At 37.4% G+C, this 17,547-nt stretch overlaps 1 protein-coding gene across 4 annotated transcripts in view; it reads right to left on the reverse strand.

Annotated features, from left to right (window-relative positions):
• The window catches only part of vav3a (vav 3 guanine nucleotide exchange factor a), a 97,808-nt gene that overhangs the window by 40,651 nt on the left and 39,610 nt on the right, over positions 1-17,547 (reverse strand). For all 4 annotated transcript variants that reach the window (XM_023949929.2, XM_023949928.2, XM_078938320.1 and 1 more), the window contains exons 3-13: positions 12,391-12,449; positions 12,231-12,296; positions 11,407-11,515; positions 9,313-9,414; positions 7,549-7,617; positions 7,166-7,269; positions 6,898-6,997; positions 5,641-5,736; positions 934-1,002; positions 489-575; positions 332-417 (exon numbers count right to left, since the gene is read on the reverse strand). In XM_023949929.2, coding sequence (XP_023805697.1) covers positions 332-417; positions 489-575; positions 934-1,002; positions 5,641-5,736; positions 6,898-6,997; positions 7,166-7,269; positions 7,549-7,617; positions 9,313-9,414; positions 11,407-11,515; positions 12,231-12,296; positions 12,391-12,449 — 947 coding nt within the window. The remainder of the gene's footprint in view (positions 1-331; positions 418-488; positions 576-933; positions 1,003-5,640; positions 5,737-6,897; positions 6,998-7,165; positions 7,270-7,548; positions 7,618-9,312; positions 9,415-11,406; positions 11,516-12,230; positions 12,297-12,390; positions 12,450-17,547) is intronic.

Consider the following 17,547-nt stretch of genomic DNA (forward strand, 5'->3'; position numbering starts at 1 on the left):
ACCCACTAGACAGTGCTCTGAACCTTTTTTCTTCAATGATTTGTGATCTTCACTGGTGTCCATGGATTACATGAAATCCTCCTCACCTTTATCCACCTTTGTCATGGTAGGGATAACATGTCGATATAAGGGTGGGGGTCATCTGGACCCCATGAGATAGTACAAAGGTTAGAGGGTTACAAGTTACTTTAGTAAAAAAGAACTAGTTGCTTCGTAACTCTGTTTTATGGCCTACAGCGCAAGCATAAGTTTCATGGACATGCTACTGTCAATGCGCCGTCTGGCAGAGTTCCGGCGCCCAAACAGAGTCACCGGTCACGGCGAACCTCACCTGTCCTGCTTCGCCCGCCTGTCCACCGACGTCACTCGCACCTCCCCGTCACCTTTGGGCCTGCCGTAGTTCCTTAAGGACTGATTCTGGAAGAAGAAGATGATGAAGAAGATGTGACAGTATGACAGGAGGCCCCGCCCTCATTTAGGGAACTCACCAGGTTTTCTATGGATTTCTGGTACTGATCGATCTCCCGCAGAGTCTCGTTGTCTCTCTTTACTTCATTCACGTATTGAGCCAGATCCTATAAGCATACATTTCAATTGAATGTGTGGACACGTTTTTTTTTAAACGATTGGCACTTCTGTGAACTAAAAGGGACCCCACCCATATGTCAATACCTAATCAGAGCCTCTGATTGGTCAAAGTTCAACTGGTTTAACCTTCAATGCACAGTTTTTCCTGTTTTAAGCTTTAACAAGTTTTTCCCCACATTTCTAAACACTTTTATGTCAAGGTTAGGGTAAATAATCGGGGCATGGGCATGGGCAATGTCTTGTATGAGTTACAAGTCAAGTATTAGGAACTCATGGATGTTTCGAGACCTCCATAGGTCACTGAGGCCCTCATGTATCTCTGTAGGAGCTAGGATCGGGTCCTACCTTCATGGCGTCCAAGGCCTTCCGTAGGTTACTCTTGTCAGCGGTATCGTGAGTGTGCTTCACCAGCTCCTGAAAGTGGAGACAAAAAAATATAAAAAATAAACTGTTAAGCTGCAGGGAACAGGGAGCAGCACCACAATATAAAATATATTTTAAAAAAATAAAGACGATGTTTGAACTGGAGGTTGGAGATACGAAGTGGGAACGGTTTGCAGCAGGAAGCTGAAATCTATCAGATGGCCGTGGACGCCTGGGCGCGAGTCTGTATCTGAAATGACTTGCCGGTGCTGTGCTGCAGCGTAAACAAGACATCTAGACCTCAGCAGTGACGGATAAGGATGGATGTCACGCGTGTCTGTGACCACACACACACACACAGGCTAAGGGAGATATACAGTACGCATCTGCTGAAATCCCCGGTGTCAGTCAAGCTCAACGTGGGCATTATTATCACTGGCGGGGCCGACAGAGGCCTATTTATCAAGCCTTGGCTCCCACCTCTGCACATCCAGGGAGATACGGCGGAACGGGAATGATAGCGCGGACCGATGGACTCGATGAGGGAGCTGCTGCGGGTTCAGAACCAGGGAGGAGAAAATGATGAGCGCAGGCAGCCGGGAAGAAAAAAAAAAGATGGATGCCAAAAAGGAAAAGAGAGAAAAAGAGAGGTAGTCGGGGAGCAAAAGGAAGTGACAAGACATTAGTTGTGGAGATTCTGGCTGTCACAGCGTGAGAAAGTAACCCAGCAGATGCTTTATTCGGAGAGCATAGCTATTACCCGCCTGTTCTGCAGGGATCTCAGCCCATGTTGACACAACACACTCACTTTGTTACCACACACACTCACACACACACTTTTTTCACTTTTAGAGAGACACATTTAGAATGAAATGAAAGGAAATTGAAGGTTTCAAAATGATTACTTTAAAAAAAATCATTTGTGTAATTTATTAGTTTATTCCTACAGATGACAAGAAAGTAAAATTTGTACACATTTCTAAAATTTTATTTAAAAACCCACTCCGATCATCTTTTGATCTATCTATAGTTTGACGCAGAGCAACTCCCTCTTCCCCCTTTGCTGAGAGCTCTTTGTTTACAAGCTAACATGGTGCAACAAAAGTAGAGTATTGGAGCTATCCAGCCATACAGTTTTGAGCCAGCTACCAGCTCAGACGAGGAAAACGAAGACGTACATGGATCTAGTCGTCCACATCAGGATCAGGCGGAGCAGGGAGTTTGTTTCCCGCCCAGCGTATTTTCTAAGTCACAACTACAAGCTATTTCAAACAGCATCTTTTGATCTGCTCCTCACAAGGATTTGAATAAAGAAATACTCAGAAACTGTCTTTATATGTCCTCCATCATGAGAAAAATGCTTTCTGCCCTTTAGTTCATCTTCATTCCACTAGGGGCAGTAAAAGGGCTTTTCCTGCTCATTTCAAAATGGCTGCCTACTTGAAATCTCAAAAACACTCACAATCGTCTATTAATTGTTATTTAAAGGACAACTTGCTGCATTATTCAGATTTTTGATACATTTTTTCAATGTAAATTTTTTTGCATCAAACAGCAAAGAATAAAAAAACTTTCCATTCGTCGCAGCTTTACAGTCTTTAAGATAAACATTTAAAGAAATTATATTAATTTTAATTCAAATGAATTAATACATCAATTTCATTGTTTTATTTTAAGCATTAAAAACAGGTAAAAAATACACTAAATGAAATTGAAATTATTAAATTAATTTGAAAATAAAGAAAATTAACAAAGATTCGTAATTAATCTAGATTATAGAGACATTTTTGCAGTACTACAGTTGACACAAATTAGATTCAATAAATAGATTTCAAATGAAGTCATGTAGATTTGTATTTGTCATTTGAAAGTGAGTGGAAATGAAAAATAAATTAAATTCTGTTATTTAACACTCTTTTTAAAGATGCTAAAAATCGTATTTTTTCATTGTCAGACTCTGTAACCTTTCATGGACAGATCAGTGTCTGTGGCTCCTTCCTGCTCGGCTCCCTTCATCTGTTCTGCACCTCTTCCCCAATTGTCCTCCATCAGAGGAAATTCCTGCATCAGTCACTCCCCTCAAACACTCATAAACTCAACCTGCTGGAGCAGAAATGAGCAAAAGCACAGACAGCGCTGCCTCTGGTGGACAAAAGGCGAAACAACTCCGCCGGTTTTAAGGAGGCCTTTTTCTATTGCTTTTTTTTTTTCTCCTCCTGAATTGAAACCCAACTGATTAGTTTCTGTCGTCCGTAGATCCAGCTCCGTCATTCAAACCTCCGTCAAATCTGATAGCGGGCATTATCTCGCACAGATGAGAAGTGGGAGGATTGTAGGAAATATGTGCAGACGGATAAAAATAGACAGATCAATTATACAGGTGGTTACACACAGGGCGGGGAAAGAAAAATCTCCCTTCAGTCTCATTTTATGGAGTTTTCAGGGGAGATTTTTCCTGCTCTAGTGCAGAATATCCTATATAAGAACCAAATCAACAACATTTCTATGCAAATCAAGCTTATAATATGAGGAAGGTTGACTGCTGGCTGATTTGAAAAGCTCAAATATCAGTTTTTAGTGATGAAGGGGGGGAGGGGTGAGCTCCTGAAAGTAAAGTTATCCATGATTGAGGACATTTTTTTTTGTTTTTTTGGGGGGGGGGAATTCTGGAGAATTTTTTATATTTTTAACATTTACTGATACGTTTTGGACTTATTAAGCATTTTTAAATTCTAAAAGCTTTTATTTTGAAAGAGCTGGTGAGAATCGGGTTACCGTAGGGTTACCAATGCAAGCTATGAGTATACAATACGTTTTATTTGTATAAACAACCAGCCAAAGAGAGCTGACTCCATGGGTAGGAATCTATTTTGTCACAACAGTTGAAACTTCTGGAAAGAAGTGAAAGTTAATATTTCCAGCATAAAAACAATTGCATGTGTGGTAGACGGGGTCTCTGGCACTAAAATTATTTTAGAGCTATGGCGACAAAACTATATAAGAATATTTAACTGTGTCCAGAGTGATCTGTATGTAGCCAATGATACTGATACCACTGATATAATTAATACACATAATGTTCACCAAGCCATCTCCGGACTGTGGGGTATCTTCTGAGCAGGTGAAGTTTGCCAGTGCAAGGACTTGCAATGTGTTTTACAGCTTTTCTTGTCCATGGATTTTTTACCAGACTCTATGATAGCTGTAATGTTAGTACCAGTGTTAAAAAACAAAACTGGAAAGATTGGTTGCACTGAAAATTACAGACCGATAGCTGTAGCTAGTATTCCCTTTAAACTCTTTGAGATAATCCTGCTGGACATGATTACAGAGTTTGCGAAAACGACTCACAATCAATTTGGGTTTGAGGAAAAGCTTGGTACTCATATGCTCTTAAAGAAATGATTTGGAAATATAGGTGTCTAATTTCCTCTGTTTTTCTGTGTTTTTTAAGCGTTACTAAAGCGTTTGATGGAGTAAATCATAAGAAATTATTTATGAAACTGACGAAGAGAGGTGTACCTAAATGTGTTGTGCGTTTTCTGGCATATTGGTATGCTCAACAAACAATGCAGGTTAAATGGGAAAAACCAGGTGTCGGAACCTTTTGGGGTGAGACAAGGGGGCTTTCTCTCTTCTATTCTGTTTAATTCACACTTGGATGAATTGTCTCTTAAATTTAAAGCCTGTCACACTGGTTGTGTGGCTGGAGATCTCATTATCAACCATTATGTATGCCGACAATCTAGTTGTGTTGAGTTCAAGCACTGCTGGTCTTCAACAACTGCTTAACATCTGTTCAGCTTATGGGCTTGATGATGACATCACATTTAATGCACAAAAAAGTCTGATTAGGATTTCTCAGACAAAAGAAGACAAAAACAAAAAATTCCCTGAGTTTTACCTATTAAAATGCTGTGCTTGTGTGTACTAATAAGATCAAGTATCTTGGGCATGTCCTTTCAGAAGACTTGTCAGATGACGCAGATATATCTACAAGCAGTGTGGTGTGGTGTCTGGCCAAGCCAACACTCTTTCTCGAAAGTTTGGTATTTGTACAGAAGGAGTCAAGGTGACATTATTTAAAGCATTTTATAGTCCTCTGTATACAGCTCATCTTTGGGCGAACTATAAAAGTGCCAGTATGAGAAAGCTGCAGGTGGCGTACAAATGATGCTCTAAGAGTGCTTTTAAATAAGCCAAGGAGGACGAGTGCCAGTGAGCTGTTCGTTTCTCTCAGAATGAACACTCTCTGGGCTTGCATACGCTCACACATGTTCAAGTTTATCTGCAGATTCAATGCTTCAGAGAATACTCTCATCTTGGCTATAAGTAACATTAGATTTAGTGCCATAAGCTTCCAGTCAAATTTATGGAGGGACTGTCTTTTTATTTGTCATTGTGACAAATGTTTTTATGGTGTGGTATGTATAAGTAATGTTTTTATGTTGGTATTTATTCTTATCCTTTTTAATTAATGTATATTTTATTAACTACATACTGTACCTCAACTTGTGTATTCTTTTAAGGTAGTAGGTCTGTGTACTCCTTTTTACTGATTGGTCCATGAGTCTTGAATACATTATTTCTGTCTGTCTGTCTGTCTGTCTCTCTCTCTCTCTCTCCATCTTTCCATCTCTCTCTCTCTCTCTCTCTCTCTCTCCCTCTCTAATCGGGGACAGTCTGTACCTGCAGGAGGAGGTGATACTTCAGGACGCGCTGCATGGGAACCACCAGGAGATCTCTCAGTGTGAACTTTCCATAGTTTGCTCTCTTTGAGCATTCCTGCACAAACACAACACATCAATAGAAATTACATACATCTGCAGGGAATATTACTTTCCGTTTGATTACATCCTTTTTAGTTTGTTTTTTGAAGAAACTGGTGGAAAAATCAATAAAGTTCTGCAGTTTTATTGAAATCTGTCAAGGTAGATGTTTTTATTCTCTTGTAATGCCTGTTTTGCCCACTGGGGGGCGATCTTTAAACACAAAAAAAATCTCACACATTCATTCTAAATGTTCCTTCACTTTTTGCATGGAAATGTTTAATTTAGGTAGAAAACAGGATGAAATTTCATAATAGAATTGCAAAATGTATCTACATTAAAATATTTACATAAAAACAAATCCTAAAAATGTTGCCATTATTAAATATAATTGTTAAATGAGGGATTTAAATTGTGACATTTTTGTGTTACATACATTAATGACTTAAATTTTAAACAGAAAAATATCAGGAGTGGATTTTGTGGACCACTTGGTTTGTGGTAAAATACACATTTTATTTGTAAGAAAAAATGGGTTCTGGATTCTTCTGGGTTAAATCGGCTTTCAAACAGCAACGTGGTCATTTTTTGCCCAACAAATAACACTTTAAAGCCAAAACTAATGTTTTTTTTGTATAGTTTTGAAAAGTGTAAAATTAAGCTAAACAAAATTATATGCATTATTATAAAGCTACTTCCACCATGTTGGATGAAAAAGAAAAGGAAAGTTCCCTTACGTTTGCATTAAAAAAAGACTAAACATATCATTAAATTCATCAGTAGTTTAAAGAAAAATTGACTTAATGTTTTAAAAAAAATGTTAGTTTTGTCTTTTGCAGCTTTAAGGTTATATTTTATTTTGAAAAGGAAGACAGTATTTCTTAACGTTCCAAAAAAAATTCCTCAATTTGAATAAAAATGTATTTTTGAAAAAGCTTTTTAAAAAAAAACAGTTTTTGGATAATAAAAACTGTATAAGATTTATAAGAGCAAATTTAAAATCATAAATGAAAGTTTGTAACTTTTCACTGTAATTGTGAACAATAAAATGTTAATTAATACTTTAATCATGGAGAATAAAAAATTGAAAAAAATAACTAACAAAAAAAACCAATAAAAGTTAAAAGAATCTTACATAATTATGTTTAACAAGAACCAAAAACACTTCTTACTGTACCTCCAGCTTCATGCGTACATCCTCTCTGTTTTTGCAGATGTCATCCAGAGTGGCGATGGCGGTCTCCACATGGCTGCAGTATTTCCCATAGATGAGTAACCTGTTCCATTCAATTCCATTAGTAGAAACAGAAAAGATCTGCCGTTACAGCAAAACTTAACACAAGATCTCAGAGATGCTGACATTTTTTTTAAAGCCGTTTGAACATCAGAAGTCCAGAAAAAGTCCTGCCTTCCTCTTTGATGCTTCAGGTTCTTTTGGTTCATACCTCTCTTTGAAGGCGATGAAGATCTGATAAAGATTCTGAGCACTTCTGTGCAGGACCGAGTCTTGGAGTTCCAGAAGTAAACACTTGTGAACTCTAACTAGTTCCTGGCAAACAAGAGCAAAAGAAAATGTCAATGAATCTATTCAATCAAAACTTTACTTAAAAATTAATTTTGACAGTTTTCTTTAAGTAGAAATTCATTAAAGACCATTTTTTTAAATATTATTTTTTGTCAAAAGTGGTTTAAAAGTTAAATTAATTTGTGGTGATTGACTTTTTTAACTGAAAATAATCTTTACAAAGTAGAATAAACCATTTTCTTTTGGGGGTTCAAATCTTTATATAATCTGTAATTCAGGATGAAAGAAACAAAATGAACTTACTGGAATATTTACAAACACCTTTTCTATTTCCACCAAGGATAAAAACATGGTGAGGGGCGTCATAAAGTGCTGCAAGAGAGAAAAAAAAAAAAAGCAAATGAAGAACTTTAGTTTACATGTTTAGAGATGGGGAATGGAAAAACGGTTCTATATTTATGAGTCTATGTTCAGAAGAGCTGCATAAAGCAGAAACAAAGACGGTCAGTGTTGTGGCACTAAACTCATTGTCATTTTCATGATTTTCCTCCCAGAAAACTCCGACCACACTCATCAGTGGAGCGGACTTTCCGAACATACCATTGCTAAAATAACCATGTAAACAAAACATATCTCGTAATCATTTTCTTTTGGATTTTTATCTATACTGTTGATTTTTCCAAGAAAATTCTTTGTTTATTTTTATTATACTTTTGTTTATTTTTAGCTCAATTTTCAGTCCTGTTTTTTTTAATTTTCTCAATAACTGGCTGGCCTGGGACCACAGGGACAATATTCGTTTCACCCTGTTTCGACAAATAAAGATCCTGGAACCCTTAAACCCCGCCTCCTTGAGGGTGTATTTCACTGTGATTGGTTGCTTGCCTTGGGCAAACTCGGGAGTTATGAGTACGACACAAGTGACAAACCTTTGACTTCAGTATTGAAGCAGGTGAAAAACAAAAGTTCAGGCAGATCAGTTCACCAAATAACCACTAGGTGGCTTCTCAAACAATTTGATTTTGTTTGATTGACAAGTGACAGTTAAATCTGCAGAATTGTAACAGCTTCACAGGGTGTGTTCATGAACTGTCACATGCTAGCGCTGTATCAAAGAAACTCAAACACGACAGTGTAAAATAAAGAACATTTTTATTAGCTTAAGTGACGGCTAACTTCCTCCGTCCTTTTTTGAGTCAATTATTAAAACATAATCTAAAAAATAACAGATTTTTAAAGCAAACTGATGCTCCACACATTTTTTAAAATTTAAAATACACTTAACAATATTTATATTATGACAAATAATATAATAATATTTGTTATAACTTTATTATTATTATTTATTACCCATATTTGATTAAAATAGTTTAACATTTTATCTTACAATACTATGAACATCACTGACAAAGATGACGAATGGTTTTTTATTTTTTTATTTTTTTTTATCAAAAACACGTATTTAAAGGGGGGGTGTCATTTGTTGTGAACACTAATACCAGTACAAATAAATCAAACTTTATTAATAAAGCACTTTTTATACTTTAGTAAGTGCTTTACAAAATAAAAGCATATTTCAACCTTATAAAAACAAAAGCAAAACGAAGACCTTCAAATTAAAATAAGAAAAAAAACGATTAAAAACATACAATGACCTCATTTCATCTTTTAATAATGTCCCAACAAAAAACTAACCTTTTTATTATTTTCTACTTTATTATTTTCTACTAAAACTATGAACTATTTAAAAATTATGAAGTGAAATAGATTTAAAGTAGATTTTAGTAGTAGATTTAAAGACGAGAAAGGTACTGTTTTCCTTCTCCATGTGCTGAAGAACATGATGTACCCAAAAGTGTTTTTCAAAAAGATATTCACGAAAAATAACATTCCTCGTTGGAAACTACTACCTAACAGAAACATTTGATGGTGTTACTAAGCACAAAAAGTACTACTACTGACTATTTACTTCTAAATATTTAGAGATTTCATCACAATGCACTGACACAAAACCAATCTGAGTTTTTCTTTTCTAAATCTGAAGTATTTCATATTCAGACTGTGTACCTTCTCTATAGACTCCAAGGTCTCTGTGTATTTCTCCTCCGTCTGCTTGATCTCTGTTAAGCAGCAACTCCGGATGTCGGTCTCTGCTTGCTTCTGGAACGGCTGCACACACACAAACACACAAACACACACAGACGCTGCAGGGTGAGAACGGTTGATCTTCTAACCAGATGTAGTTAATCCAGGCTTTGAAGTAAGGTTACGGCCAGCAGATGTTCATCAAGTACATGATGACATTTGGGTTTTTTTTCTTTGTAAATTACCAAACAAGCCCCCAGGATCTGACAAAAATGGACTCGCCCACTCTTATGAGAAAGAAGTTTCACAGGAATATAGTCGTACCAAAAAAAAGTCAACATGTTAAGAGAAGAAAGTCGTAGAATTATTAGACAATTTAAACGAATAAAAATGTACAAAAGAAGTAAAGCAGATTCAGTGAAGGTCTAGCGCAGTGAGATGTTCATCCAATTCTATCAATTGTCTGCAACATAAACTAAACAGTAATGTTTCATCGTTTTTTGGGTAAAAATGTCTTAAAAGCTAAATGTAACTTCTTTTTCAAAAAGACAGAGTTTTATTCTTTTTAAAACATAAATTTCTGACTTTATTCTCATTAACTATTGAAGTTTATTTCTCATGATTATAGAACCTTTTGTCAGGATTGTGATCGTTGGTTTTGGTTCTTGTTCATGTTCTGTTTGAAATTCTCCTATTTTGTTAGTTTCTGGTTGTCATGTCATCTGTTGTGTCACTTTTTTTGTCTTGTTCAAGTTTCTTTATTAAATGTTTGAGTTTCCTGCATTTTGGGTCCTTCACCAACAGTTGCTGACCAACTTTATTAACTCTGCCATTTTTGCCTTTTTCCTCATTTTGTTTAACTTTTTTTTTCCACAATTGCACATGAACATTCTTTTAAAATGTTGCCTTTTTTCCAAAATAATTTTACAACTTTATTCACATATAGTTCTTTACTTTTCTTTTTTTTTATGATGGCTTGAAGACTCCATGGTAGATTAGATTATAAATGCTGTAAAGAATGTGAAATATGTTTGTTTGACCAAAAGAATTTTAGAATTAAATGTGGACTTATTTTTCATAGAATAAAATCTGTATGAATATATATATATATATATATATATATATATATATATATATATATATACATTCATTCCACATTCTGGAACATATGTGTGGAATATGAACTGGAAACCTAAAGGTCCCTATAGAATGAGAGGGCAAAGATCCTGTGGGACTTCCAGATCCAGACTGATAGGATGGTAATGGCGAACCAACCAGACATTGTAGTGGTGGATGAAGAACAGAGGAAAGCCGTTGTGGTGGATGTGGCAGTGACAAGCGATGGGAACATCAGGAAGAAGGAACATGAGAAATACCAGGGACTCAGAGAAGAACTGGAGAAAGCCTGGAAAGTGAAGGTGACAGTGGTGCCTGTGGTAATTGGAGCACTGGGGGCAGTAACCCCCAAGTTGAAGGAGTGGTTACAACAGATACCTGGAAAGACCTCAGACCTCTCAGTCCAGAAAAGAGCAGTGCTAAGAACAGCTAAGATACTGCAGGACCCTCAGGCTCCCAGGCCTCTGGTAGAGGACCCGAACTTGGAGGAGAAACCACCCGCGGAGGGTGAGAGGGGCGTTTTTTTAAATACATTTTTTAATACACTTTGTTCATTTTTTGGTTTATTTAACCCTTGTGCCACCCTCGGCAATAATATAATATATACACTTGAGTCAGAACTTTGAAACAGATTCCAACATTGTATATGTAGTTCTTTTTTTTGTGGATAAATCAAATTGATTAAAAAAACATAAATAGCAAAGTTGGGGGTTTAGGATTTTTTTGTTACTTTTCTTTACTTTTATTAAATGAATTTTTGTCATTAAGATTTTATTTTATTCAAACCCCCCAAAAAAACCAGAGCTGGATCGTTTTCCTGAACATTTTATGAAGATAAATTTAATAAAACATAGATCAAACACTGAAACCTCTTGCATCCGTTTAGTTTCTCGACTTTTAAACGGCGTGTAGCGACAAAAGTTATGTTGCTAAGGTAACGAGGAATCTGCAAAAACTAACCGGAGGAGCGATGGCTTCTGTTTTCATCAAGTCCTCGTAGATCTCCCCGCCTTCTTCATCGTCGTACACGCAGTCGTACAGATCCTCCTCATCCTCCACACCGTTCTCGCTGCAGCACAGAACAGAGAACATCGGCGGATTTCCTTTCTTTTCAAATCAACCAGTTTAAACCCAGAAAACAAACCGTCTTGCTCATTCATTCATTTTATTTTAACTTTTCCTCACACTTCCTCTGTTGTGTGGGATTGTGTGATCTAGCTAAACTGTTTGAATGTTTTATTCCTCCGTTTTGTGGCTGCCATCAGATCACCTTTGACCTCATGCCGCCAGGTTGCTTCCAAAAACACACAGACGATGTGGAGGAACTGCAGAATTATATCTGTTTGCTGTTTTGAAACCAAAAATATTTATAGTATATAGTATTTGTGCAAAGCTGTCAAATGTGGTGAAAAAAAGCTACTTTTTTATTGGAACTTCAAAAAATGAAAGCAAAAAGACACAATTATTTGAAAAGAGCAAAAAATCAGTGCAACACAGCTTCATTCTATTTAATATTTGTAATAAACTTAAATAAATGTAACCTTTTGTTAACAAAAGAGGACGATTTAAGATTATAGAATCATTACTGGGATTTTTTTCAAATAAAATTAATAATATTTGCAGCTTACTAAGGGATATCAAAAGTGGTATTGTCTTTAAAGTTTATCCAACTAATTTGAACAATTATAGATTTGTACCTCCAGCTGAGAAATTGTAATTTTCAGAGTAAAACGCAGCAAATTCGGAACTGGTGTGTAATAAACAGACAATATATAGTTTCATACTCCATAAGGTCCTCCAGGTGGTTGTATATGTCCTCATCGTCAACACTGTCCTCCGTTGGAAATGGTCTACAAGAAAAAAGGAACAATTTCCCAATTAAAAATACAATTTAACTTTTTTTTAGCTGCATTAGTTTTTTTTTCTTCTTTCATTTCAGCTTACCTGACTCCAGTTTGTTGTGCAATTGCAGTATGTGAAAGTCTGGACAATGTGTCCATAACCTGCAACAGAAACAGTTTTTTATTGATTTGATTAAAAACAAAAAAAAGAAAATTGGAACAGAAAGAAATTGAAAACACTGAAGGAATTTTTGCTGCATTTCCAAAAACAAACACAACAGGGCAGCATTTTCCTAGATTTGTTGAAAGAGTTCTGTTACTTATCCACAACACAAATTAGTGTTAAATCATATTTAATAAAATTGTGTTCTTTACAGAAAAAAAAGATCTATTCAGTATTCATGTCTTTGCATTCATCTAAAATCTAAATTATTTATTTTGCTAAACGTAAAATTATGACATATTTGGATGCTAAAAGTGACAAGAAGGAACATTCATGGCAGCTTAACATTAATAACAAACACTGGATATCTTGATCACAAGCGATGGAGCTTTAATGTCCACCATTTGTCCTCATCAGATGGCGTTATTATCATTAGCTTGGCATATAATTTCATGCTGCTGCCTCTGACCTTGTGTTTCTGAAAAATATCTGACCTGCTTGATGAATCTCAACCAAACCTGCAAATGTGCATAAAGACAAGAATTTGGCGGCTTCTTGTGTTGTTTCGCGTAAATAAACCAATAGATAAACAAAGTGGCGGCTTGAGAACAGGCCTATGGTCTCATACAGTGAATTATTGTCACCACTTGTCTTGATTTTTTTTTTTCTAAACTAAAAACAACTCTCTTACAGAGAATGGAGCAAGAGTTAGGTGTGAAAAGAACTGCTTTATTTAACTGATGTCTCATTTGTTTACCACAATCAAGTTTGTTTATTCAAATGGCAAGAGTTATTATAGCTCATGGTGTCCCACAAGGCTCTTCACTGGGCCCCATGCTTTTTTTCACTGCGTTATATAGGTAGAAAACATGTTTTGTTACTTTGCTGATGGTACTAAGCATTATTTATTGACGAAATCAGATGACTCTACCGTTGGCTTCATTACAAGCTTGTCTCAAATATTTAGGATCAAGGTGTTGATCGGGACAACCCAAACCTGGTCCCTAAGATCTACCACCCTATTTGTTTTCCTTGTAACTACTTGCTAACTGCATTTATCACGTATGTCAGTCAATCAAAACTAGGACTCCTCTCCATCCATCCATCCATCCGTCCATTCCTCTTTAAAACCCGCTTAATCACTTTCGGGGTCATGGAGATGCTGGAGCCTATCCCTGCTGTTGTTGGACGAAAGTGAGGTACACCCTGGATGGTTCTCAGGATTCACGGAATTTATCTAATTAGCTACAAGATATGAGACTGAGGAGACATGAAGTCCTCATGGGAGTTTCCATTGGATGGCATCACTTTGGGGACCTGTGCTACTGTCAAACACATTCAGACAATTACTTGTCTAATATTTACAATCAGTCAGCCCTAATGATGGTCTCGGGGTTTTCTAGAAAAAAAACTATAGTCTTTGGGTGAATCTGGGATGATGTAGCTCGACAGTCCACATCAGGTTCTATTCAAAATCTTGAGATTTTGTGTCAAGAACACGTCTTCTACGTCACGCATGAAACATGCTATCCTCACTGACTCATGTTCATCCATGCTCCATACACTCATCCCCTTACGATGAGTGTTTTAAAAAAAAGTAGATATAAAAATGTAATTAACACTGAAAAATAATAACAATGTCACATAAACGCATAAATGTGTTTTTCTTTTTTATAGGGCCCATTTAAATGGTCTTTTATTTAAAACAGTAGCTTTATTTCTTTTTTTAAACTAATTTGAATTTGTGTTTTGCTACTTGCATACCATCCATGACATCCCCTTCATTGCCTGAACACCAACGCATCACATATGTGACATAAATAGCTTTGGCTTGGAGAATATTCTCCATGATCAATAATGATGACACAACGTTCACCCTCCGGTAAGTGGAGTGAACACCGTCAGCGGTGAGGTCACCTCATTCGAGGCTGTTTTGTTGATTCCGTTGATCTGGGTGTGATCAGACCGTGTCACACATCAGATGTGGAGGAGTGACTTTAATCCTCCACGAACCTGAATGATTCTGAAAGACGATCTGTTTGAGGCGGTGCTGCATTAAGAAAAAACAAGCCAAAGCTACAACCGGTTCATGGCTTGTAGCTGATGATCACAGGGATGTAGAAGTGGGAGGACACGGTTGGTTAGAAGATGTCAACGCATGAGAGATTTAAAGAATGGTTCCGTGCATTTCTGCAGCAAAAAGCCCGCCAATAACTGCTTCATGAGCTTCAAGTAGGGCTATCTGGGCTATTCTGTTTAGGACCATCTAAGTATCAAAAAGAAGAAAAAAAGATGACTGACTGTGGCCTGTGAGCCTAAACTCAGGGTCACAAAGATGACAATCACAGCTTGCTGCCTCTTCATTTTCTGGAGGTGAGGGCCAAGACACATGCTGTGTGCACAATTACAGAGCAGGTTGAAACCAGCAGTCACAGTTTATTGTTGAACAAAGTCAATAAATACATTTAGCATAAAAAATCGCAAGGCAGAACAGAGATTTAGAGAATGAAAAATATCCATTTCTTCTGAACCCACTGAATCCCTTTCAGGGTCTGGGTTGCTGGAGCCTATCCCAGCGGTGGTTGGGTGAAGGTAGTGGACATTCTTTCTGTGGCAGTGCCGCACAACCACATGTTCACAGTGACACCAAAGGACAATTTAGATTCACCAACCAACCTATAAAACATGTTTGTGGACTGAGGGAGGAAACCAGAGTCCCCGGAGAAAACCCAAACACACACAGGAAGAACATGGGGCTTCACACACAAGGGTACCAGCCAGGATTCGAACCAGCCCCCGCCCCCATTTGATCCAAAATGGTAGCCACATTGACTCAATACTGCTCTAAACAACGCTCCACAAAATGTTAATTAAGCATGAACAACTGAAGTTACAAGTAAAAGTACACCCATGGGTCCCAGAGTTGTAACATCGCCTTTATTTTTGACAGATTTCTGCCTTTTTACATTGGAGTCAATGCTCTCTTCAGACATGATGGTCTTTTGTTGGTACTTGTGGTTAACCCTTCAACACTAAAGTTGTCGCCAGCAACACCTAAACAACAATACACTCTTTGACATACCATAACTCTTCAAAAGTTTACGCAATCGACGTAAATGAGCTGATTCTGACACACAATTGTGCTCCACATCAGTGCAAAGAGGCTTTCCTACACTTCAGAATCCACTGGAATTACGTCAATAAACGATTGAAGAGTTACGATAGCAGAAAGAATGTCAACCCCGGGGCTAAAGTTCTGGTACAAAAGGGTTAAAATTACGCCTCCCGAATAAATCCCAAACATATCGTTATCGCAATATCAAGCTATGCAATACTTATATCGCAAAAGACGGCAACAATTTTTTTAAATGGGTACCTTGAATGTGCTGAAACAATCTCATCCCTTGTGCTATCTTGTGGGGTCAAAATGACCCCACCCTTACATTGACGTGCTCTCCCTACCATCACAAAGGTGGATAAAGGTGGAAAGATTTCATGTAATCCATGGACACCAGTGAGGTTCACAAATCATTGAAGAAAAAAGGTTCAGAGCACTGTCTTGTGGGTCAAGATGACCCAACTCCCAATGTTAAAGTGCCTAGGATAGCACAATTGTTAAGGCACATTTAATTATGTAATGAATCAAATCTATCCATTTATGCAGTTGACCAATCGGATGGACCCCTTCACGTTGTTGACCAACGTACTGATGGAGACATTTAATGTAGAAGAAAAAAGGTTCAGAGCACTGTCTAGTGGGTCTAGATGACCCAACTCCCAATGGTGAAGTGCCTGGGATAGCACAAGGGTTAAATGAAACTGTTGCAGTGAAATATAAATGATGTTTTATGGTTGTTTTGCTATTTGTTCATGAATTGAAAGTTATTTCGTCATCGCAATATTGCTCACTAATATCGCAAATCTGGATTTTCCTCATATCGTACAGCCCTAATTAAAAAACAGCAATGAGAGGTGGGGGCTTGTTTCTAACACCATATTGAGGGACAAACATTTGTCCGGATGATGTTGTTATTATTATTATAGACTTTGTTCATTTTATCTGTCAGTGGTCTGAATGTGGCAGCTTTCGACTAAAGGAAAAGAGAGCCAAACCTGTTATTTACCGCTGAGTAGATGTTTGGAGGCAGTTTTGGAGGATATTCTGTGAAGCTCTGCACCTTTTTGGCTTGACTGAGCGCACGAGTCACACAGAATCACATACGAAACGGACCATCTGCACAGAGCCAAGAAGGCCTTCTACAGGCTGTGCGCACTGTCGCAAATAGTTTTAAGCAAGGGTGAAATAGATTTCTTTAATATTCATAAATGCAATCATCTTTGAAATAAGCATCGTTTCCACTGTTTTTAGGGCTCCAGTACCCATACTGTGATCTTAAAACAAACTGAGGCCATACCTCATGGTGTCCAGATAACACATAAATCTGACGTCAATGGACTCATGAAGACTCATGTTCTGCAGCTACAGATGATGAAGGCCTACCGGCGCTTTAGTAACAGCTAATAAATGTCTCCTCTCGCTCTACGGCTGGATGGAATGATTCACAACAAACCAGTTAAAGAGGGATGTGTGTGTAGAGACGAAAAGAGACGGGTGTTAGCGTCTTTATGGAGGACCGCAGCTGTTCAACATCTCTATTATCACATTCTAGACATCAGGAACCCTTTAAATAAAGCCACAGATGATGGAGGTAAACAGAAAATGGAGGCGTTTTCATAAAAAAAAAAACAATTTGTCAGAAGAGAGAGCACCTCAACCGAACGGGTGATAGATGTCAACAGTTGCATTGGCTTCACACAAAAGCTGTCCCAGTTTTTTCTTTTTCTTCTCTCCACTTTTCTTCCTCCTTTTTCTGCGTCTCCTTTTATATCCCTTCCCTTTGTCCTCTCAATTACTGATTACCAGCTAAAAATAGCGGCCGGTGGGGCGATCCAACGGAAGACGTATGATCCTGCCGCGGATTTTGCAGAAAGGCTTTGCATCACAAAGTGAGGAAAAACAAATGTTTGCCTGCAGATTGCAGCCAGCGCTCAAAGCGAACGCTAACATCTCCATACAGCCTCTGTCGTCGACAGCAG

Source organism: Oryzias latipes, chromosome 20 (assembly GCF_053564925.1).
Source record: "Oryzias latipes strain Hd-rR chromosome 20, Olatipes_Hd-rR_3.1".
NCBI lineage: Eukaryota > Metazoa > Chordata > Actinopteri > Beloniformes > Adrianichthyidae > Oryzias > Oryzias latipes.